General features: G+C 40.4%; 1 protein-coding gene across 1 annotated transcript in view; it reads left to right on the top strand.

The window, feature by feature from the left end:
- Positions 1-21,997, top strand: part of LOC101478053 (protocadherin-16) — a 77,992-nt gene that overhangs the window by 5,379 nt on the left and 50,616 nt on the right. The window contains exon 2 of the mRNA XM_004560582.3: positions 385-2,205. Within this exon, the coding sequence (XP_004560639.2) occupies positions 406-2,205 (1,800 nt within the window). The 5' untranslated portion in view covers positions 385-405. The remainder of the gene's footprint in view (positions 1-384; positions 2,206-21,997) is intronic.

Here is a 21,997-nt window from a genome sequence, read left to right as displayed (position 1 = left end):
GCCAAACTGATTCTCGCACCCTTTTAATTAAAGCTGCAGAGCAACAGCTAAAGACTCCCTGTCTGAAGTGGTATGCTGTGGCCTGTGGCTTTGATGTTTCTTTAGCAAAGGGGGGCTCTCTGGTATATGGGAGAAACAAGGTGTCGACTTATTAGGTGAAAAAGAAGTGAAGGAAAATGTTATGTGCTTGGCCAGTTGTATATAGTGTGGGTAGGAGCAAAGTCAATAAAACATATGGGAAAGTGTTTAAGGCATGTAGGCTACCTAGGTGTCTTAAACTACCTTACTATAAAAATATTACACCTTTACTTAGTTTCTGCTGTTCTGACTTTTTTTTAATAATATTTTGATATTGCTCAGCCTTTCCTCTCTGTGTGTCTCTAGGTTTAAAACGAAGGGGCCAAAATGAAGACTGCTGCCAAGGGTTTTGGGAAGTCTGTAATGGATTCTTTGCATCGTGAGGGTTGGTGGAGCCAAAGGATAGTGCTAATGGTATATGTGGTCTTGGAGCTTATAGCAGTCCACTCACCTGTGGTCTTGGGAACCCTTGAGCTACAGCTAGATGAGGAGCAACCAGCAGGTACAATTGTAGGTGACATCAGTGCAGGACTCCCCCCTGGCGTAACAGCATCCTTGTACTTCATTTCAGACCATGAGGGCACAGGAGTAGGGAGTGATTTGGATATAGATGAAAGCACAGGCATTATTAAAACTGCCAAAGTTCTGGATAGAGAATTAAGGGATAGGTACAACTTCATTGCAGTCACCATGACAGGTGTGACAGTAGAGGTGACCATCAAGGTGAATGATATAAATGACCACGCTCCAAAGTTCCCCAGAAAGCAAGCCACTTTTAAAATTCCTGAACAGACAGCTATCGGCACTAGGTTTCCTCTCGAGCCAGCTGTTGATAGTGATAAAGGGCAGCTTACGACACAGGGTTACCTTATCAAGGATGGAAATGTTGGCCAGGCGTTCACCTTGGAAACCAGGAGAGGAAGCAATGAAGTTCTCTATCTGGATTTGGTGGTCAATACCATTCTAGACAGAGAGAAAAGATCCACCTATACTTTATCTTTGGAGGCTTTTGATGGCGGGTCCCCCAAAAGAACTGATCAGATGACGTTAGATATTACTGTGCAAGATATTAATGACAACGCTCCTGTTTTTAACCAGAGCCGCTACCATGCTATAATATCTGAAAACCTTCAACCAGGAAGTAACATCCTGCAGGTGTTTGCCACAGATGTTGATGAGGGCGATAATGGGATGGTGCTATATGAAATTAACAGGAGACAAAGCGACCCAGATCGCTACTTTGTCATAGATTCTCGCACTGGCATCATCACCCTCAACAAACCACTGGACTTCGAGATGAGGAGGGTCCACGAGCTGGTGGTTCAGGCGCAAGACAACGCAACTCACCCAGAAGTGACCAATGCCTTTGTCACCATTCATGTCAGAGACTACAATGACAACCAGCCTACAATGACCATCATCTTTCTCAGTGAGGACGGATCTCCCAGAATCTCAGAAGGGGCACAGCCAGGCCAGTACGTAGCCCGCATCTCAGTCACTGACCCAGACTACGGAGAGTATGCTAATGTCAATGTGTCACTAGAGGGAGGTGATGGAAAGTTTGCCCTGACCACTAAGGATAGCATAATCTATTTGATTTGTGTGGATCAGATTCTGGACCGCGAGGAAAGAGACACCTATGAGCTGAGGGTGATGGCGACAGATTCCGGCATGCCTCCGCTCAGGGCTGAATCCTCCTTCACTATCCAAGTGATTGACATCAATGACAATCCTCCTCTCTTTGACCAACCAGTGTACAGGCAGGTCATTCCTGAAGTGGTGTTTCCAGGTAGCTTTGTGTTACAGGTAACAGCTAGAGATAAAGACCAGGGGCCAAATGGGGACATAAGCTACAGCATCCTACAAGATGGAAGTGCTTATTACAGCTGGTTCAGTATAGACTCCATTACTGGCATTATTACCACTCTCTCCCAGCTGGATTATGAAAAGAACCCTAGTCCCAGTATAACTGTGGTGGCCACTGATGGAGGAAAGCCATCTCTTTCATCCACTGCAGTTGTAAACATCTTTCTTCAGGATATAAATGACAACGAGCCTGTTTTTGAGAGAAACTTCTACAATGTGTCTGTCGAGGAGAACACAGCACCGGGGACCTGCATTCTCGAGGTAGGATTTTTTAATGTTTTAATTCAGTAAAAGGTTATGAATTGATTGATTTGATCAACACTCCCACGCTTTAACACTTTGCTTATGTAAGGGTCTGCATTGGACTTTGGTGCAACTGTGGAGAGCGACAAATGGAAAGTTATTAGATAAATAAAATAGAAGTTTGTCAGAGTAACTCCTTTTTTCCTCATCGAGGGTTATTATTTAATGCTAAAGCTGTTTAAATTGGACAGCCTTAGTGAGGATTTACCTGCAAATTTAGGCCAACATGATCTGCTCCTTGGCTGTCCTCTCCTTCACCTCTCAAAAGGTTTCCAGGGTAACAGAGGCAGTGCAAAGTCCTCCGTCAGTCGAGGCACAAAGGAGTTTTTCACATATTCACAGACAGAGACAAATTCAGGGCTTTATCCAAAGAAATAGATGTCACTTCAGTCTCAAAAGGCACCTTAATTAGGGTTGTTGAGCGTGAGAAAAAAATGGCCATAAGCGACAAGATGAATTAAAGTTCAGACAAATTAGATCACCCCATGTAAATGCAGTGTTTTTTTCTGGTAAAAAATAATTTCCACTAGTCATTTATTAATAAAAAGACTGCAATTACAAAGAGAAAATGAGGCATATCAGGTGTCATTCAAGCCATTTCTCACATCAGCAAGCTGGAGTTTCTTTTTACGAGGATAGAGATTCTGTTTTGCAAGTGTGTACAGCAGTACTGCATGGATCAAGGAGTTGGAAATAGAGTGCAGCCCAGATGGACGGCCTAGCAGATGAGATCTTGGCCCAGGATTTTGCTGTGGATGAGGGAGGGGTGAAAGGAGACACAATGTCATACTGTGGCACTTAAATGTAGTTAAGGCACTACAAGGACTTTTTGTGGGTAGTTTATAAATCAAAAAGACCGCAAGTGTAATGAGAAAGGGGAATGTTCTGAAATTGATTTTGAAAATTGGAAAGTCGACCAAAGAGTAATTAAAAAATGTATGTTTTGGACTGTGAAACTCTAAGATCACTGTTTCCAGTGTGAGCTGGAGTTCATGTTTGATTAAAAAAGTTTAAGGAAAAAACGATTTCATGTTTTCTTTCGAACCAGCGATTTTCAGAGTTCTGTCTTTACTCTCCATTGGCTGCTTACTACCTGCCCTCAGACAGTTCCTAAGAGTATGACATGCTTGATCTGTGGGTCCTACTGAGTCCAAGTATGAAGTAGTTCTTCAAAGCCTCTGCTCTCTGGCCTCTCTTGGGCTTCACTGGTTGTTGCAGACGTGTGTTTGGCGGCCCATGTGAGAACAGACTGCTCTTACTTAGGGTGCCAGTTCTACATCCAAACATCTCAGCAAGGCATCTGATGACTGCCTTTTCTCTTTGTAGATAAAATTCTCAGTGTACCCATCTTTCACAGACAAAGCCACCCCCCAAAAAAAACCTATAGTATGGACATTATGATTATCACGTTACCTTTTCGCTCTCCTCTTCCCATCTGTGGGTGTTTCAGGGCTATTCTCATGTGGCGTGATTATTTTTTGTCACTTTCACTATACATCAGATGCTTTTACAGATGACTTTATAATTAGATGTGTGTGTGTGTGTGTGGGGGGGGGGATAAATAAAAAATAAGGGCTTAATCCTATTAACAGGCATCACTCTTGTAATTCAATATATGAGATCTGCTGCAAAGAAAATAGGTCACCCTGGAGAGGGGAAATCAAATTCGACATGAAAAACAGCACTTGAAAACTATGAGCTGCATTATGGAATGTGTTTCATGAGGCGTTACTAATTCCATTCTCCTTTATTAGTTTTCCAACTGTGTCCAATTTACAAGTTTTCTGGATGGTGTCGAGGTTCAATATAACTCTACAACACATATCCGAATCCATATCCGGAACCACAATACCAACGCAACTTTCTACAGTCCACACTTCATTTTATAAATTATGCTCTCTTGCCTCATATTATATCTCCGTTCCAGATTGCAAGCATGCATTCACTCAAGAGGAACTGTTACATTTCATTGTACAAATGTATTTTTTTAATGCAAATGTGTGAAGACCTTGTTGAATAATAAGAAAGTAATAAGACGAAAAAAGTTATTACTTCTGCGTCATTTTATCACATCTGTTAATCAGAGGCTTTTGATTGAGGAAGAAGAATATAATATAAGTAATATAAGTCGTGTATGTATGTAATAAGTAATGAAAGTTTTCAGTTGATTGTGTCACAATCCTGCACTGGGGAATAATTTACGCCTCATATCATTGCGGCTCTTGGCTCATTTGGAGGGTCTCTGCTAAGAATTGCCCCTCTGTCTGTTTTCGGGTTGTTCTGGCTCCAGCAGAAAGGCGAGAGGGGGTCTCCGAGCAGCTGAGGGGGAAATGAACCCTGACAAGCGCTTGCATGAGTAGCGGAGGTGACATAAGCAGGGGGGCTTCCTTGTCTGTCTGCTTGTCCGGCAGACGCTAAATTCTTATCTGATCTCACTTCATTTCTCATTACCTAGGTGTGAAGATAGGCCAGAACTAATTTTTAAAGCCACCTCCCCCACGTTCATGACTGAATGGACCGCTTTTATTGCTGCAAACCCCTTAGCAACATGAGACGAAGACTGCTTTCTGTGAGACTTTCTTGAAGCTGTATTCAAACTTTTGCATTTATCTGCTGTTTTGGTGCCTAATTTGCTTCCGTTTCTGAAACTCTCTTTCCTTCAAAAAACATTAATCTATGAGTATTATTCTTTGCCTATGATTTCTCGTGGGCAGACCTACTATGAGCCTTTTTTTTAAGTTTAGATACCACATAAAGCAGCATTCAAACATATCTATTATTTCACATTGAATGCTTTAAAGAAAACCTAGTTGAAAGGGGTACCTCAGTGAAGTGGCACTATGAATCAGTACTCCATTCCTGGCAGCATAAAAGAAACCACTCTGTGAGGGAAAAATACCCATAATTCCCCTCGAGAAAACGTATGAATGATTGAGCTTCTTTCTAGTGTTTTTTTCACACTCACAGTTTCCGTAGTTTTCTTTCTACTACAATGACCACCTACCTTCTAATGACTAAGCAGGTTCTAATAACAGTGATACAAATCCGGTGTCCTCAGCTCTTTATTAGCTGTTAAATAAGTGCTTTGTTGTGTAGTGAAGACTCAGGTATTCAGTGATAAACTGTGGATGGTGCTTTTGGTTTAGGTTCCTCCCTGGAACACCTACATTGATGAATTAGACCTTGCTTTTTATAGTCTTTTCAGTATAGCATACTTTTGACTTCATATTAAAAACTGAATGAAAATTTAATATCTGACAGTAAATCTATGAAGTTAGCTAATGCAAGTGGCACGTGAACCTCAGTATTTCGTATTTTGAAATTGCAGCTCTCTCCTTCTCCATAAAAAGTTTCTCCTCTCACTGTTTCAGCAGCTACCGCTGAACGGCGACCACATTTTCAGCCCATAAAAATTCAAAACATAAAAATGGCTCATTTTGAATTTCACCCAAACTGAACTTTACAAAACGAAAATGCAAAATGTAATGATTTGGTGACTGAACGTTACACCTGCTCAATCACACATTTTTCATAACAACTACCTTGTCAACTAAAGCTCTTCCAAAAACATTCAAATGACACTGCAGCATTTTGAAAATAAGTGAGGTAAACTATGAAAATGAGGGGAACTGCCAGTTTCATATGGATATTTTGGTATACAAACCATGTAATCAGTTTTCACCAGACATTTTCCTGGAGATGGTTTTTGTCAAGCGAAATACTCACTTGTCTGTTTTAATACCAGCCTGGCTTTTTCTTCCTCTGAGACTGGTTTAGCTTGAGGCAAGCTGACTCTGTTTTTGGTCTCCCTTTTCTGTTTCTTTTTCCTCCTGCTAACTACCGAGCTTCATTGTGGCTCTGTGGTATAACAGTATTTTCAGGGAATGGTAAAATTGCAGGAAACTGGATGTGCTACTTAATGTGTTCGTGAATGTAATACTTCCTCGAACACTTACTCCTGGGCCTAGCAGGGGCAATGAAGCGAACATAAACACTGATGTACATCTGGATAGAGTGTGGGTGTTCAGGTCAAAGTTGCTCTGCTCGAGACAGCTGAACGCATTTTATTGTGCTTAGCCGTCCATCATCAAATCTGCCGCCTCTTTCTGTCCAACAGCACAGGAAGAGGAGAAGGTTGTGGTGAAAATTTAATGTTATATGGTTGAATACAGAAGCTGGGAGGAAATACTGTTCATTAGTGTAAAACCAAAGCTGTGGGTGTGCGCATGTCGAACTGTGAAACAACATGAAAGGAACCCTGCATTTAAGGATTAAAGTGCAACTACTGCATTTAACTATACTGTAGAGCTGCAAAGATTTAATTTATTATTTATTCATAACTATTAATAATTATTAGGAGAAATTTTCATTGTAAATGCAGGAAAATATGCCCATCATAATATATCATGGTTTCCCAAATGTCTAATGTCCAAACAAACGGGCAGCAGCCAGTGATATTTTGCAAAACACAGTCCAAATTTGTTGCTGGTTGCTGTCCATTATGTGAGTGCTGAGTGGTAAGTGTATGCAATGTTTACAAGACCTCAGTGCTGTGATGCAACCACATGGAGTGCTGGCTGTAAAGCAGAAGTTGTGAGGTATGAAAGTTCACTGGAGGGGTTTCCTGCCCGCATCTGGCAAGGAAGGAAGATGGGCTTATATATCCCCCTTGTGGGACACAAAATTTCATTAGTACAGTCTGTCACCCAGACTGTCTGCTGCAGGTGAGACAGACCTCTCAGCACTGCTTCCAAGTTTCTGTGAAAGACTGTGTGAGCACAGTGAAAGTAGAGAGCGCGAGAGACGCAAAGAAAACAGCCGAGAGTCTCCAGAGGGACACTCGGCCTCTGGCAGCTGTAACAAAGCTCATTCTCAGCAGCTGGATTCAGCTGTTGATCCCTTTTCTAACATCTATCCTCTGACTCTGAGGAGTGGGATATCACTCTTCCTGTCTGAGTCTCTGTGTTTGTCTCTGTCCTTGTTCTTTCTGCCATGATCAGACTTCTTATCTCTTCCTTTCTCCGTTTCCCACACTTATGTGTCCTCTTTGTGATCCAATTACACCTCTTCCCTTCCCCTTGTTTCCCTGTGGAGTGGTGACATGTGGATCAGAGCAGGTGAGAGCAGCACATCTGCTTGCCTGGGGATGCTTGAGAACCCCTGGAAAGACAAAAAGAGGCAGCTTCGTAGGTCTCAGTCTGAGCAGACCCAGGCTTATCTGGTTGGATCGTTCAAGAAAGAATGGTTGGAAATTATCAACAGAGTGAAGTCAGACTGCAGGTGTGTGGCCTTTAAGGGTGTCTACATGGCCACGTTGTTACAGTGTTGTATTCAGGCACAAGAGGAAGACTTTTGTTTAACCTTTGTAAATAGAGACGATTATTCACTTTGCCATTCGTCTCTTTTGAGACGAATGAGTGGGAAGGGGGGTAGACCTCGAGGCTGACTGTGCTAACGGCTGCCAGGCCTTCTGTTCTCACAGACCGTGGTCCCCCTGCACATGTGCAAGGCAGTTGGCATCGCTAAACAAGCTGGGCATCAGGAAGCATCATCTGCTTGCGATATTCACACTGTTCCAAAGCAAATCTGTGCTAAATCATCCATCCAGTCCCCTGCTGTCCATCAAAAGCCACCAGACCGGAAAGTAGACACTGAGTGACAGTTTGCCAGGTAACAAAAATCAGTAATCAGAAGACTACATTCTATACAAACAGCCACAAATCAATTTTGGCAGGATGATGAGGGTCATGTGTTGTAATGAAAGAAAGCAGCTGCCAACATGTTGAATTTTTCATTCACGACATGCATGCATATACTATATATACACAGCCCTAAAATATCTTAACCGCTGAGCAATGTCTCTAAATCCAGAAGTTAACTGTTACAAAGAATGCATCGCTTTTGTCTGCCAGCAACCTCAGCCCCCTTTTTGCTCCAGCCTTTCTGCTGCACTGACTGCCAGTTGAAATAACGATTGAGAAGAATGTTACTGAGCCCAAAAAGTCATGGAAGGAGTGGCGCATTCAGTGCCTGCTCTTAGTCCGATCAGTTTGCTTTACAACCGTGTCTGATTGGGGCTAGAAAAATGTATGAACACAGAGATTAGGCAATACGTAAGTTGCCCAAGTGAGAAATAGTGGATGTTGGATAGTGTTTCAGGAAATTCAGGTGGCAAAAAATAGGTAATCTTTGTGGAACCTGTGTTGACACTGTTAGCACTGTAAAAACAGAATGTTTTTCAGATAATGATCATTCAGGACATTATGAAAACTGACTGAATACATAGTGATTTCTACCTGAAATGTGACATTTTGCACAGTTTATTTTACTTTTGCCAGCTAAGAAATAATTTTTTACTTTAAATGCTTGTAATTTTATCTCATTGTCAAAGTAATATATTGTTAATAATATCACTAGACATCTTACATATTCATACAATACCCAGTAATAATAGATGAGTAGAGCAGAAACAGAAAACTTTTCAGGATCAAAGAATTTGTTATTTCTTGTACTCAGCCCAGTTCCACTGAGCTGTTGTTGTTTTTAAGCCTTGTAAGACAGAGCAAGAGAAAGAGAATGACAAACCACACGGAAAAGGAGGTTTGTGTGGAGAGACGCTCCACTTTTACATTGTGGTTTACCCACATTGTCTGTCTTGGCTTCAGACAGAAAGGCACCCTGGCCTGCTAAAACCAGACTCCCAATCTGTGTGTACTGATGCTGCATGGTGGTCCAACCTCACAGTGCTGTTTGCATATCTTGATGCTTTGACCACATCTATCAGAAATGCCACTTGTGTTGTAAGGGAGGACATCTGTTGTGCCATTTTTATTGTATAGAAATGCGTCCACCCTGTAGATTAGTTGTAATGAGACAACTGCTGAGCCTAACATAGATTTCCTGAGTACTAGGTGATTTAAAGATTTAGCGGGGGAGCTAATTACCGCGGGGTTGCGTACCTCCTTAGGAAGGCTAATTTGATTCTGGTGCTGCAGAATTTATGTTGTGAGTTGGGTGCTGCTTCTTTTAGCTGCTGTGTTGAAAGGCCAGATCTTTGTTTTGATTGTTGTGTATAGCCTGGTGCTGCGGGGAGCCTGCATGGAGCAAAGGGAGCAGTGGGACCGTCTGCTGTAATTAGGCAGAGCTGGTTGCAGGATTCAAGATGTGTGATGTGGTATCATAGCAGACGAACAAAAAGCCAGGAAAGGGGTGTGTGTGTGTCTATGTGCATGTATCGGTGTAGACAAGGTTCGACAGTGGAAGAAATTCTCTAATCAGTGGTCTGGGTTCCTCCCAGGCTGCATCACAAATGAATCTTATGGGATCCAAAACATCGACGTGGGCGAAAGAAACTGATGGAGCTGATATGAATTTGGCAATCCATGGTGAAACTAGAACAATGCACATCAACACTGAACACCACCCTTCTCTTCCAGTGCTGGCTGAATGCTGGACATGCAGCCAGTCAGATCCAACTGGGGCAAAAACCATGCTGAGTTTCAGCACTGTGGAATCTGAAGTGAAAAGTACCTTACGTTTTTGTGTTTAAATGAGAATGGCTTAAGCACACTATACAGAGTCAGTCTTTCAGCCTTGCTGGAAAAGCTGATCACCCACAGAGGATGTCCTAAAAAAATACACCATGGTTAAGTACCCAGAAAAAGTGTGTATTGTCTGCAGCCTTGCTGCGTCTGAGAAGTCAGCTCGGGAGTGAAATAAATGCAGATGGTGGAATGGCCAGCATAATGGAGAAACAATTTGTTGATAATTTCAGCAAGTCAATGCATCACTGCCAAGGCTGAAGGCATCCAGACATCTGGTTTAAGAAGCTGCGTCCAGTCAAACCTGGCGATGTCTTTATAGAAGATCGATGGAAATCATACACGATACGCTTCATCAGATTTTAGTTGCAACAAAAACCTCTAATCTCACTCTGACATTTCTTTCATGAGCCCACAGTTTTCTGTAACATCTCTAAGCATTTGTTGCTCCTTTGTCAAATCCCCTAGCGCAACTGTGATAAGAACAAAACACCTTTTTACGTGATGGTTGTAGAGTGGCTAGAGTACATCCTCACTTTCATGTGGCAGGCAGTGATACTTGCATGCAATCTCACTGAAAAGGACTCTGGGGTGTGCAGATGTGAACGATCTTGGTTTGCAAACCGGTGCAGATCTTTGGTTTGATGCCCGGAGTGAACTACAGTATCACCTGCTGCCAATTTTTACCATCAACAACTTATTGCTTACAGGCCCTGATTAGCCCAGACAGCGGATATCGTGATTAATGTAGCAATTTGCCATTTGTATGTGAAGTCATGCCATGCTGGGATAACACTATTCATCTAAAGATCTGCTCTGGACTGGGTAGTTTATTTCTTCATATGTCCCATTAATCGTTTTCCAGTACAACCAAAACATTCTCCTGCTGGTCATTGCTCGCGGGTGTTTAGTTAATTGAGGAAGGAGGAGTGAATTGCTCGAGTCACATTTTTGCTGACATTTTCTCAGTTCATCAGGAACACAGCTGTCACACTTTCAGTTACTACCCTGCAGCGCTAAAGTTGTGATCATCCGATTCTCTTGACAGATCAGCCAACACTCAGAATGCAGGACACATGCAGTTTCATCATTACTGTTATAACAAAGGCTTTGATTAAAAATAAATACTGTTTTCAACCTGGGGGAAGCAGCTGAGTGATATTTAAAGATGACAACTCAAAAGTCTCCTGGGGTGTATCCAGATAGATTTGTGGTCTCCGAAGTAAACAGAATGTTTGATAAGCCTGTGACGATATAGGATTCCTTACTTATTGCACAGAAGCATATGGAGTACCCTCATGCAGCAATGCTCCTGTGTTTTGCTGTAATGTAAAAACTCTTGGTTAATGTACTTGATGCATACATAATGAGAGTGCAAACAAGTGTGAGGATACTGTAATGCTCACAGAAGTTCAGGGTACTGTATTGGAAATGTCCTTCATCAGTTTGCCTGAGACAAGTTAAAATATTACAGGAAGACTGAGTTTAAACATTGTAACTGAACCCATGTGCAAGCTGCCGTCATTTCATTTATGCTACTATGTGTGATTTAAGCGTTTGAGGCTGAGATGCAGACATTTAATGCACTGTCATAATGCTTTGGCAGAGACATTTTTGTGAGCAATTATGTACTGAGTGTATTCATGACTGTGCATGGGAAAAAGAGAAAATAATCAGGCATCCTTTCTGCCTTTAAATCTTAGCCAGCTTCAGTCAGTGCTCTTCCCCTGTCACCATTCCCGTCGTCACTGCTACTGCTCCATTTTTTATTTATGGGCTTCCCTTTTGCTTTTTTACCTCGAGCATACTAATTCTACAATGTAATAAGCTTAGTGGTTTCTTTGCAGTTTTCATTCTTATTACCATGGAGTCATCTTTCAAAGATTGTCTCCTGCAATATAAAAAGAACTGCATGGAAATCTGCTCGTGTACAGGAAAGCTTTCATTGTTCCACCTTTGCTAAATTTTCCAATAGTGTAACCAGTTCAGCTTTTCTGCTTATTTTTCTCTGTTTTTCTGTAGTCTTTTCACGTTTCACCATTACTAGATTTGCAGATAAAGCTTTTTGCTGTGTTGTTTTTTTCCTGATTGTGTATTTCTAAAAGGCGGCTTTTTCAATTTTTGGGGGAAAACTCCTTTGAGACTCTCCCCCCTCCTGCCGTTCTGTAAATGACTTGTAAACAGGCTGTTTAAGTGTGAAGTCACCCTCTGCCCCGCTTCCGTTCTTTATTCATCACACTGACACACATACAGAGAACTATGGTGAATGTTTTTCCTAAAATGCTTGGGGGAAGGGCACCACTTCTGCTGTGGGACTGGGCCAAATTCTGACACAGGCTACAAAAAGTAGCTTTGAAGGAGACATACCAGAGACAAAATTATGTGTATATATATATATATATATATATATATATATATATATATATATATATATATATATATATATATGTATATATATATATATATGTTCTTTTTAGTCAAATGACTTTAAAATTGTTAACTATACATGATTTCAAGCTTTAAAATAATATAATATTTTAATAATGAAATCTCAAGCTGCCCATTTAGGCTTTCTTTTTTGAAATATATTTAATGATCTGTGGCTATTAATTATGTATAAAGTTTGGGCTTTTTAATGCTGCATAAAAAAAAACTGAGCGAAAAATAGAACTAACTGGGGAAAATGAAACAAATGGGAAACTCGGAAGGAGCAAAGAGTGAGAAAGAAAGCAGACGCTGAGAGGGAAAAAGTGCAGATTTACCTCATGCAGTGTGCGTGCAAAAGTGTATATGAAGCTCAAGTGGTGGTTTGTTACCATGGCAATATTGGGAAACAAGAGTGGGTGGAGAGTAGCGTAAACAAGAAACCCCATCGATTTCATGGGCAAATCATCATCCCAAAGTTCCTGTTTTTCCGCTGTAACTGCAGTGGAGTATTTACGTGCGAGGACAGTCCCGAAATTATTTGTGGAGAGGTGAACTCATGAAACCTTGAAAGCTCAGCTACTCTGCAGCTTGTGAAAACATTTTTTTTTTAAGGTAGTGGCCTCTGTTTAGAGTTAAGCTGTCCTTTTTTTTCCCAGAGTTCATCACTGTTTCTCTTTGGGCTGTCTCACTGTCTCAGCTATCTCACAACATTATCAACATATCCTAGAGGTCTGGGGAACATGTAGCAGAGTCTAAGGATGTTTGTTTGGAGATAGAGAACATCACGATCCCTTGGCTAGAGAAGGTACATTTATCCTGATGTATAAACACATAGTATAAACTGAGCTATCAGATGAATCTATATTGTATATCAACTGAGGTTTTCATTTGGAGGGGAAATCATGGGGGTAGCACGGGACTGAATGTGTTTATTCAACATGTTTCGCCCTCCACAACCTCCCCATCCTCCCATGTTGTCAGTGGTTGGGCCTCTGCATCTGTCATGAAGGACACACATGGGGAAGAGTTCACAGGGCCCCCACTCTTCCAAACCTCATTTCTGCTCAGACGACTTTGTCCCTGTTTTTTGTCTCACGACAGGGACTTTCCTTTACTGTCTCCCTCCCGGCGCTCCTGCATTCTGATAACAAGGGGGAACTCAATGAAGTGCCAGTGCGATTAGATTCAATTTGTCCTTCTTTTTTCTTCTTCTATCAGCCTAAAAAACACTTCCCTCCAGAAACAGGTTCATCCCACATCTACAACCTCCTTGCTGCCACAAGCGGAAAGTCTGTTGGTAATATTCAGCCATTATCTCGCACTGTTTAGAACTGTGATGAAGCAGTCACAAATCTCTTATCTCAGATGGGACAAAGCCTTCATGGGCACTGAGGACAACAGTGTAAACACTGAAGGAGGGAGAGTGTTTCATTGGAATGATGGGCGTCTGTCTGAGCAAACAGGATGTATTTGTTTCAGGTCTCTATTTTGGGAAAATATTTTAAAAGCTTGTTCTTGCCTTGTTATTTGAATTCAAGACATGGATGCATACGTGCGTCTCACTGACTAATGACAACTTTATCCTATTTGTCTAAATAGAAATCTGGTGTTCGAGGACTCTGCTTGACAGAGAAATTCATTAGCATTTTATTCTACTGGGTGAAGCACCCAATTAATATCTCAGATGTGTTTGCAAAGATCCTGAGACTTTGTGATAGGCAGGAAAAAACAAGTGCCAGTGTGTTCTTTTCACATTCTGACAAAATGCATCTGCAAAAGCATGAACAAAATCTTTAGGTAAGGGAGAAGATTATCATGTTGATAATTTAGATTATTATTTGCTCTTTTTAGTTTATCTGCATTTGTTAGAAGTGACTCAATGACATAATAAGAAGTGTAAGAAGATCCTAAAAAAAAGAAAAAAATGAGAGAGAATTTGCCTGCAGAGGCTAAGTCGCGACTAGCTGCTAGGTTCCCAGATTAAAAAAGGTGTGTCAGGATGAAGCCAAAGCACACAGGCTCAAATTATATTTGGCTTGGATGTACTGCACAAAATGCCTAAATCACAGAAGAACTATACAGAAGGGCCAGCGGGATGTGAAACTCAGTTGACCTAATTCTTTATTGGCTTGTTAATGTTATTATACGACAGGACAAATCCTTAATGATGGAAGCGTATTCAAAAACAAAAAGTGATGATCCTAACATACACTTTGGCGCCATTATAGAGTGAAGACAGCTATATAGAGTTCTCTGTAACTCATGTTGAGGTGCTTTCACAAGAACATCAAAAGTAAAGAAATGATAAAAGGAGAACATTAAAAACTGAAAACCTCTTAAATAAAAGAATGTAAAGCTCAGCAAGGTTGGTTTAGAAAATCTACATATATTTGTTTTATTTGGCATTTTAACATTCACACACACGCACACAAACAAATACACTGTTAGAAAAAACATCTTAAAAAAACAGTAATATTCCAGCAGCTGGGGCGCCAAAATAATACCAGAAAATATCAGAAAATCACTTTCTCATAAAAATACGGTTATTTTCAGTAATGACAATACAGTTTGTTGCCCTAATTTTACATGGGATTTTGCCTTTTCCAAGTGCTTTTAAACATTAAATTAGGAACATTTTAATCTGATTAAACAATGAAATTACCTATAAACAAGGTCAATGAATGTGGCAATATGAATAATAATACTTAAATGTACAGAAATATACAGTTAGTTTAAATAATATTGGCTTGCATGCCCTGGGACAGACTGACAGAGGCAAGGCTGCCATATTGCACCATCGACCCCTCTGGTCATCACCAGTAGGTTAAGTGTCTTGACCAAGGACATAACGACCGAGAGAGTCCGAGCCGGGGCTCGAACCGGCAATATTCTGATTACAAGGCGAACTGCCAACTCCTGAGCCACGATCGCCCTAAATAGAAATAATAATAATTATCATTTGATGTAAAAAAAAGTTTATAAGAATCATTTTATATATTTTTCCATAGCATTACATTTGAATTTAGCAGTTCAATCTTTCAAATAACGGACAAATATTTGTGAAATCATGATACATTTGTGAATGTATTTTAACAATCTAAATATGCATATGTGCAGACAAATACATTTAAAAAACAAGAAAATTATGTTTTATTACATTACAGTGATTTTATGTTAATTTACATTTGAAATGTGAAATCACAGTCTATTTATGTAAATTTCATGATATTCTAGAAGAACAGAACAAAACTGTAAAATACACAGTAAAATACTTTCATATTAGGATTTTTTTCTTGCAGTGTACAATAAGAAGCTTAAAAAAAACAATTAAACATATATATTTATTTCACATATTCTACAGCATCCTGTTTCTGTCTTCTCATATTCTCAGTCACAGTTTTTCAGTGTCTGTATGGTGTGGCTTGGATTTTGCCTGAGGACACGTGAAGAATGATCTCCTTTTGGAGTATTATCACTGGAGTACATAAAGAAAAATACTTTCAAATACTGTGTCGGTGGATATTTTGTCTAGCTGTGGCACTGTCTGTGGAGTTCGTGTTGACACTTCTAGGCCTTTGTAAACCGTTTTAGCCAGTTAAGTCATTTGTTATTCTCTTGAGAGCCTTCTCTCGTCTTTAAGAGCAGCTCCTGCACAAGTCCTTTGTTGAAATTCCCACTTTCTAAAAAACTTTGCTGATTTATTATAAACAACAGTGAAGTGGTTCAGTCTTTGCCTTGAAGTGAGTAAACATCTCAGTCACAGGTCTTTGCATTTTGCAGGCTCATATCGAACTGTTTTACTCTTTAACCATAAATCTACATTGTTTAAATTTGTGCTGACACTTTACAGTTTCATACTATACAGTTCCAAGTATTTGAATAGATTTTTCTGGTTGTTCTATGCAGTCTTTGTTTCCCATTCATCTATGCATGAAATGAAAATCAGCTTCCTTGAGTTGTGTAACCTCGTATCACCGGTTGATTTAACTAGTTTGCACTGTTATTACATAAAAATTCACCCAGACTGTATTCATGAATGAAAACCCAAGCAAGTTTCAAAAGTCTGCTCAATTATTCTGATTCCATGCGAAAGTTAATGGAAAACAATGGAGGCCCAGAACAAAAGAAGAACTGTATTAAAACTTGTATCTGACACAGCAGCTTCTCAAACATTGTTCTGATGTCAAGTAAATGTGACTTTGTGTTGGGTTGTGGGCTGGGGGAGCTTTAATCAGCTTTCCTAATCGGCAAACAACTCCAGTTTTGATATGACCTCTCCTTTAATGGGATCTCTAAGTGCTTTTCCTTTCTGTGAAGTTCATTACTGGTGCGCTGGTGTGTTCTACTGTAAGCCTCATTAAAGAAATCCCAGGGGTACAAACTCTTCTTCTCAGGGAGAGTGAGTTCAGGATTTTATGTGGTCTCCCCGAGGCTTGGGTGGTATGGTGAAAGGGATTAATGGCGTGACGTCAGAGTGCTCTGACTGGAAAGACTGGCATGATACGCTCGCAGAACTGTGCTCACACTGGACAGAATGTTAGTTTCCAATTCCTGCTTAAGCCTGGGAAACTTTAGATGTGGGTACCGAAGGAAGCCAGTGGAAATGAACACCGTGACAGTGGTGTGTTCTGTGGATGACAGAGAGGAAACTGCGTGCTCATACAGCACCAAACTTATTCACGGTCTTGAATGCTTTCCAGGCTCTCCAAAGAGGACTTTATTATATAACGCTCTACCTTTGTTTGCTGTTGCTTTTTTTCCCCTTTAAAGCTCATTAGATGTACAAAAACAAAGAACATAGAAGAAACAATGTCGTTCTAAAGCTCAGTGACAGATTAGATTGATGGATCAACCATTTCCTCATATTCAGGCCATTCTGCAAAGTAAATTATTCAAATGAATTGAACACTAACTTTGTGTGAAAGTCCTTTTTTTTAAAGATATTAAAGATATTGAGCTCATTTAGCTACGGCTGTTTGCAGCCATACTACTGTTGCCTTTACTGAAAATACTGCCTCAAGTGCAAAAGAATTATTAATAGTTCCAGACGTTTTGATGTGCTTGGGTTTTTGATAATTCTGGTCATGACTCCATTTCCACTTGCATACTCCATACACAACTTGCTGTAGTTAGACTGTTGGAGTTTGGAGTTGGTAACCAGTCCTAATTAAGGTTTTATTTACAAGTGCATCAATATCCTTGTGTCAGTGTTACTACTAACCCGGACTGCCAATGTGAAGTGAGGCTCTCTTTAGAAGACTAGTCTAGACGCTTTTCACCCAGTGAGCTTGCCGTTGCCAGGCTTTTCAAAAATGCCGGAGGAGTTGCCACAATGCGCTCATATAGAATGGCTTATGGCACAAACACGGCACTGTCTGTGTCTGTAGGGACTGTTGATGTGGGACAGCTGCTTTATGATGGTAAACTGCTTTCCTGAAAGCTGGGGACCCCCTGCTAACTCACCAGCATAACCACATTGCATGTGAATTGCCTCAACATGTTGGATTAGCTGGTTAAACGCAGTGATCCTTTATGGCCAAAGTACAATAATGACATTTAGGGCTTTATAACGCCAACAAACCCATTCATTTTTGACCCAGTCTATGGGCTATAGATTCAGCCAGTGTCTCTTCTTGGACAAAAGTGAGGAAGACTGCAGTGTGCATACTAATTATGTATTTGAGTGCAGTGCTAATCTGGGTTAGAGGTTCTATGTTTAGATAAAATGAGATTTTAATGGTGAAAAATGTGACAGTGGGTATTTTTGTAGTTTACAGTGCTGATGTTGAAGCTAGACAGTGATATATCTAGATAAATTTCTTTTGTGCATTAGGGTTGAAGCACTTTGCCAAACCAGTGACAGGGAACTCTAGCCGGCTTGGCAAGTGTCTCAGCAAATTAAATACAGCAAGAAAGAAAAGGGGAAAAGCAAGTGAATATTGGGATCAAACCCAGAAATCAAGCAATGTAGGCTTTTTTTTGTTTTCCTCTGTCATGCATGCACACTGAAACAAAAGTCAGCATCATAGGAGTAGAAGGCTGTGGTAACGAGATGGATGGAAAAAGACAAAACTGGAAGGCTGAAAAAAGAGCTAGAGTGGTTTGAGTAGAAGAGAAGAAAAAAAGAGAAAGCGAGAAAATGGAATAAAAATAGGCTCATGATGGAGATGGTGTCTCGATGAGGCAGCCCGCTAACCTCAGAGGCGCCACACTCCCTGGTTTATCCCAGCCCAGTGAAAAGGAGGGGCCACACCACAGATCTTACTGACTGCTGAGGCTCCAGCGTTCTCTCTCTTTCAGGCTGGTCGTGGAGGGGGGGTATCTCAGACTTTGAAAGACAACAAAGAACTGCTCCCCTTTTGGACAGAAGGGCAGCCCCTCATGCATGAGAGCAGGATCAGTGACATGCTCCCAGTGAGGTTTTGCTTTCCTGCACGTTTTTCTGTGTGTGTGACTGCTGTCATGGTTCAGATGGTTTACTAAACTTACTCACTCAGTGTGGAAGATGGTTGCTACTGAGTCAGAAGCCTGACATGCGAACGGCCAAGGCAGTATGATTGCATGCAGCAGTGTAGGTCGACTCAATCACAGCAAATTGTGGGTTGATGGAGCACACGTGAACCTGGCAGAAGGTCGGTGACTCGGGGCAAAATTCCACAGGTTTACAATCACTTCCTCTCCTCCTGTGCTCTCCACTGGGATGACTTAATTAATATTAGTTTAAGGTTGAAAATCAAATTAAAATCCAGACTCTGAATCTGTGTAATTAGAGATTTCAGCCTGAGGTGATCATACATCTGAGGCAGCAAGAGAGTGCCTGTTTTTGAGTGTCATTTTAAAGTAAGTAAAGTGGACTTTGTGCTCCATATGAAAACAACTCAGTCTGATCTATCAGGAAGTCTGGCCTGTCATCTGGGGAATATTGACAGACAAAGAAGGGAAGAGAAGTAGACAGCTCAACATGGTCTCTCATCTGGAGGATATTCGGAGGAAAAATATTTTCATATCTGTTTGAAATTTGACATATTAGGTGGATTAAGGGGACTGTACACACATTTCCCTCCCGATTCAAAAAACAGACATCTGGATTGCATTAGTCCTTACAGGGAATCTTAATATTATGCTACTTTAAATTTTTCACTTTACATTCACACAAGGAATAACATTAGCAAGTCACATTACTGTGAACTAAAAGATGTGATCTTCCTTTGGCCTTATAAATCTGCAACGATGGAAACGTATTTTTAAAAGCCACAAAGGTTTTAAGATTAGATTTGCCAATGGGTACAGTCTCTGCTAATGGATACGTTGTACCCATTAGCAACAATTTGAAAACAGAGTCTTTTTTTCATTTTTTTTAAACCAAAGAGCTGCAATTTAGACTGATTTCAGTAAGTTCTGTCTTTCAAAAAACAGGCTGAGAGTTTTTAAAGTTCTTCTATATGATAACATTTTTGTCTGTACACAGTGGATTTAAATTTCTTTCTCCTGTGGCTTAAAAAATATAGAAGAACCCACTTGAAAGCAGTAAAATTATTTTGTAATTCTGTCTTTGAAAAAAAAAAACAACTTGTTTCCCAATAGAGAGTTTTTTAAATTCAGGGAATTTAAAATAGAAAGTAGCTCGTCCACAGAAGGACTGGTAGCTCCCCTTACGATAAGGGTTCAGATCGCGCGAACAGGTGTGAAATGTGTGTGTTTAGTTAGTTTGTTTGTTTGCTTGTTTTAATCAATTTTAAATCATGCTTTTTATTTGTTTTTGTTTCTAATGTCTCTGTAAAGCACTTTGAATCACCTTGTTGTTGAATTGTGCTATACAAATAAATTTGCCTTGCCTTGCCATCCAGACAAATCTGAGAAAAGGAATTTCATGAGAATTTATGCAGAAATTTCAAGTAGATCATACACAAACTTCTCTCCACGTCTGCTCTGTTGCTAGGACTGAAAGATCCCTGAGATCATTGCATTTGCCGGTTTAAGTTTTATTCTAAGTACAAGCTCACAAGAATAAATAATCTTGCTAAGAACCAAAGCCTCACAAGTTTTATCCAGCTGCAAAATTTCCAGTTCCTTAGCTAAAAAACCCAAGACCCCCCAAAGAAAGGGGAAAAAAACTTTTTGCAAAGCTTAAAATTAATATTCCATTGTCTTTGAAAATGGTTAACCTCAAATACCTCGAATACCACAAAATATGTTCCTTTAGGCAAATAGGAGACTTCTGGAAATTCTCGTTATCAGACGATGTGGAGCCAACTTTAATTTCAGTCGCCGATGTCACACTGGTGTTCTTTATTTAGTGTGGTCCTTGATAACACTCCTGGGAGCGTACAGAGTTATAGTTTTATTCAAAACCGCCCAATTTGCACTCTGAGACCTCTTCATCTGGTAGCAATCTCCCCGTGAGCAGTTTGAGCCACCAAAAGCCCAATCCATCAGCCACTGTCATCTGCTGCAATGAAATGTGAAAGGGAGTGTAAACGCACAGAGGCTTAATGTTCTTTTAAAATGGAAAATACCAGTTTAAACTTCATTTGTGCATAATTGCTTTTGCGAGTAGAGGAAAATACGAAAATCTATTCAAAATTTCCCTTATTTATTTTACAATAGACACCAAGCATTAAATGAAACACATTTTCTCTTTTTAAACTTGTTGCCTGCTCATTACTGTTAGAATAACAGTGGGATTACTGCTAAATGTGCTTATTTCACTCATATACAACAGACAGGCTTTAATTGGTTCCTCTTTCATGTTTCATGAGACTGTCACCACACGGTGTTTGGGTTTGATGTGGAAAATGAGCACCAGATTGCATAAACTCCAATGCAAACAGGGAAAATGGGTGCTGAGCGCATGCAATGTAAGAGATTGTTGCCAGATTAGATGCACCATATGTATTCTTTCAAGAGAGCAGACTGTATATCCTTTTTTATGAATTCCTGCTCAAGTCATCATATAGTGGAGCCACATTTACCTACAACTAACTGGTTCCATGCTTTTTAATTCAAATTGTCTCGTGCCTTTGGAAAGATGATAACAGCCCATCAGGTCATAGCAGGACAGCGCAGCCCTCAGCTATCTCCCACACATAAAACAACTCATATTTGCTAAACTTTAAAGAGTAAGACCTGGGATAAAAGGTAGTATTAACTGTCTGTCTAAAGAGATGAAAAACAGTCTAAGAGCATGTGGTCTTTTCACTCCTGCCCCGAGGAGCAGGCATACGATCAATGCTCCAGCACGTCCCCTCACGAAGGTCAGTGGAAGGCTGCGTCATGAGATTATTGGATGCAGGATGTCTGCCTTACTACATTGAGAGAAAGGAAATGAGAGGTGTCTTGATAAAGCCATTTAAAATGAGTCAGACAAAAGTAAATGAGCATCTTGCGCCATTCACTTGTGGCTTATGTTGAGATGAACTTAGTTAAAGGAAAAGGATATTATGTGGATTCAGAGAAAGGAGGGGAGGCAAAAAGGAAAGTAGAACAAGCAACTGTCAAAGAGAGAGCAAGTGAGAGAGACCTTCTCGCAAATCACAGCTGTTGGAAACACAAGCCGACTCACAGTTTTTTCAACATTATTAAATATCTCCAGTAGAGGAACGAGGGCTGTGGAGCTGAAGTGGTCCTTTGATATACACAAGACTGAATCATAACAGAGTCGGTTGTAGTGCAATCTGTTTACCCAGCAATATTATATTTCATTTAATTTTATTAGAGTGATGCATCCAAAAGATATTAAGAGCCAAAGATCAAGGTCAAAGAGTGGCTGTTGTCCTCCAGCT

Source organism: Maylandia zebra, linkage group LG14 (genome assembly GCF_041146795.1).
Source record: "Maylandia zebra isolate NMK-2024a linkage group LG14, Mzebra_GT3a, whole genome shotgun sequence".
Lineage (NCBI taxonomy): Eukaryota > Metazoa > Chordata > Actinopteri > Cichliformes > Cichlidae > Maylandia > Maylandia zebra.
The sequence above is the reverse complement of the archived record's forward strand: the minus strand, read 5'-3'. Positions and strand labels throughout refer to the sequence as shown.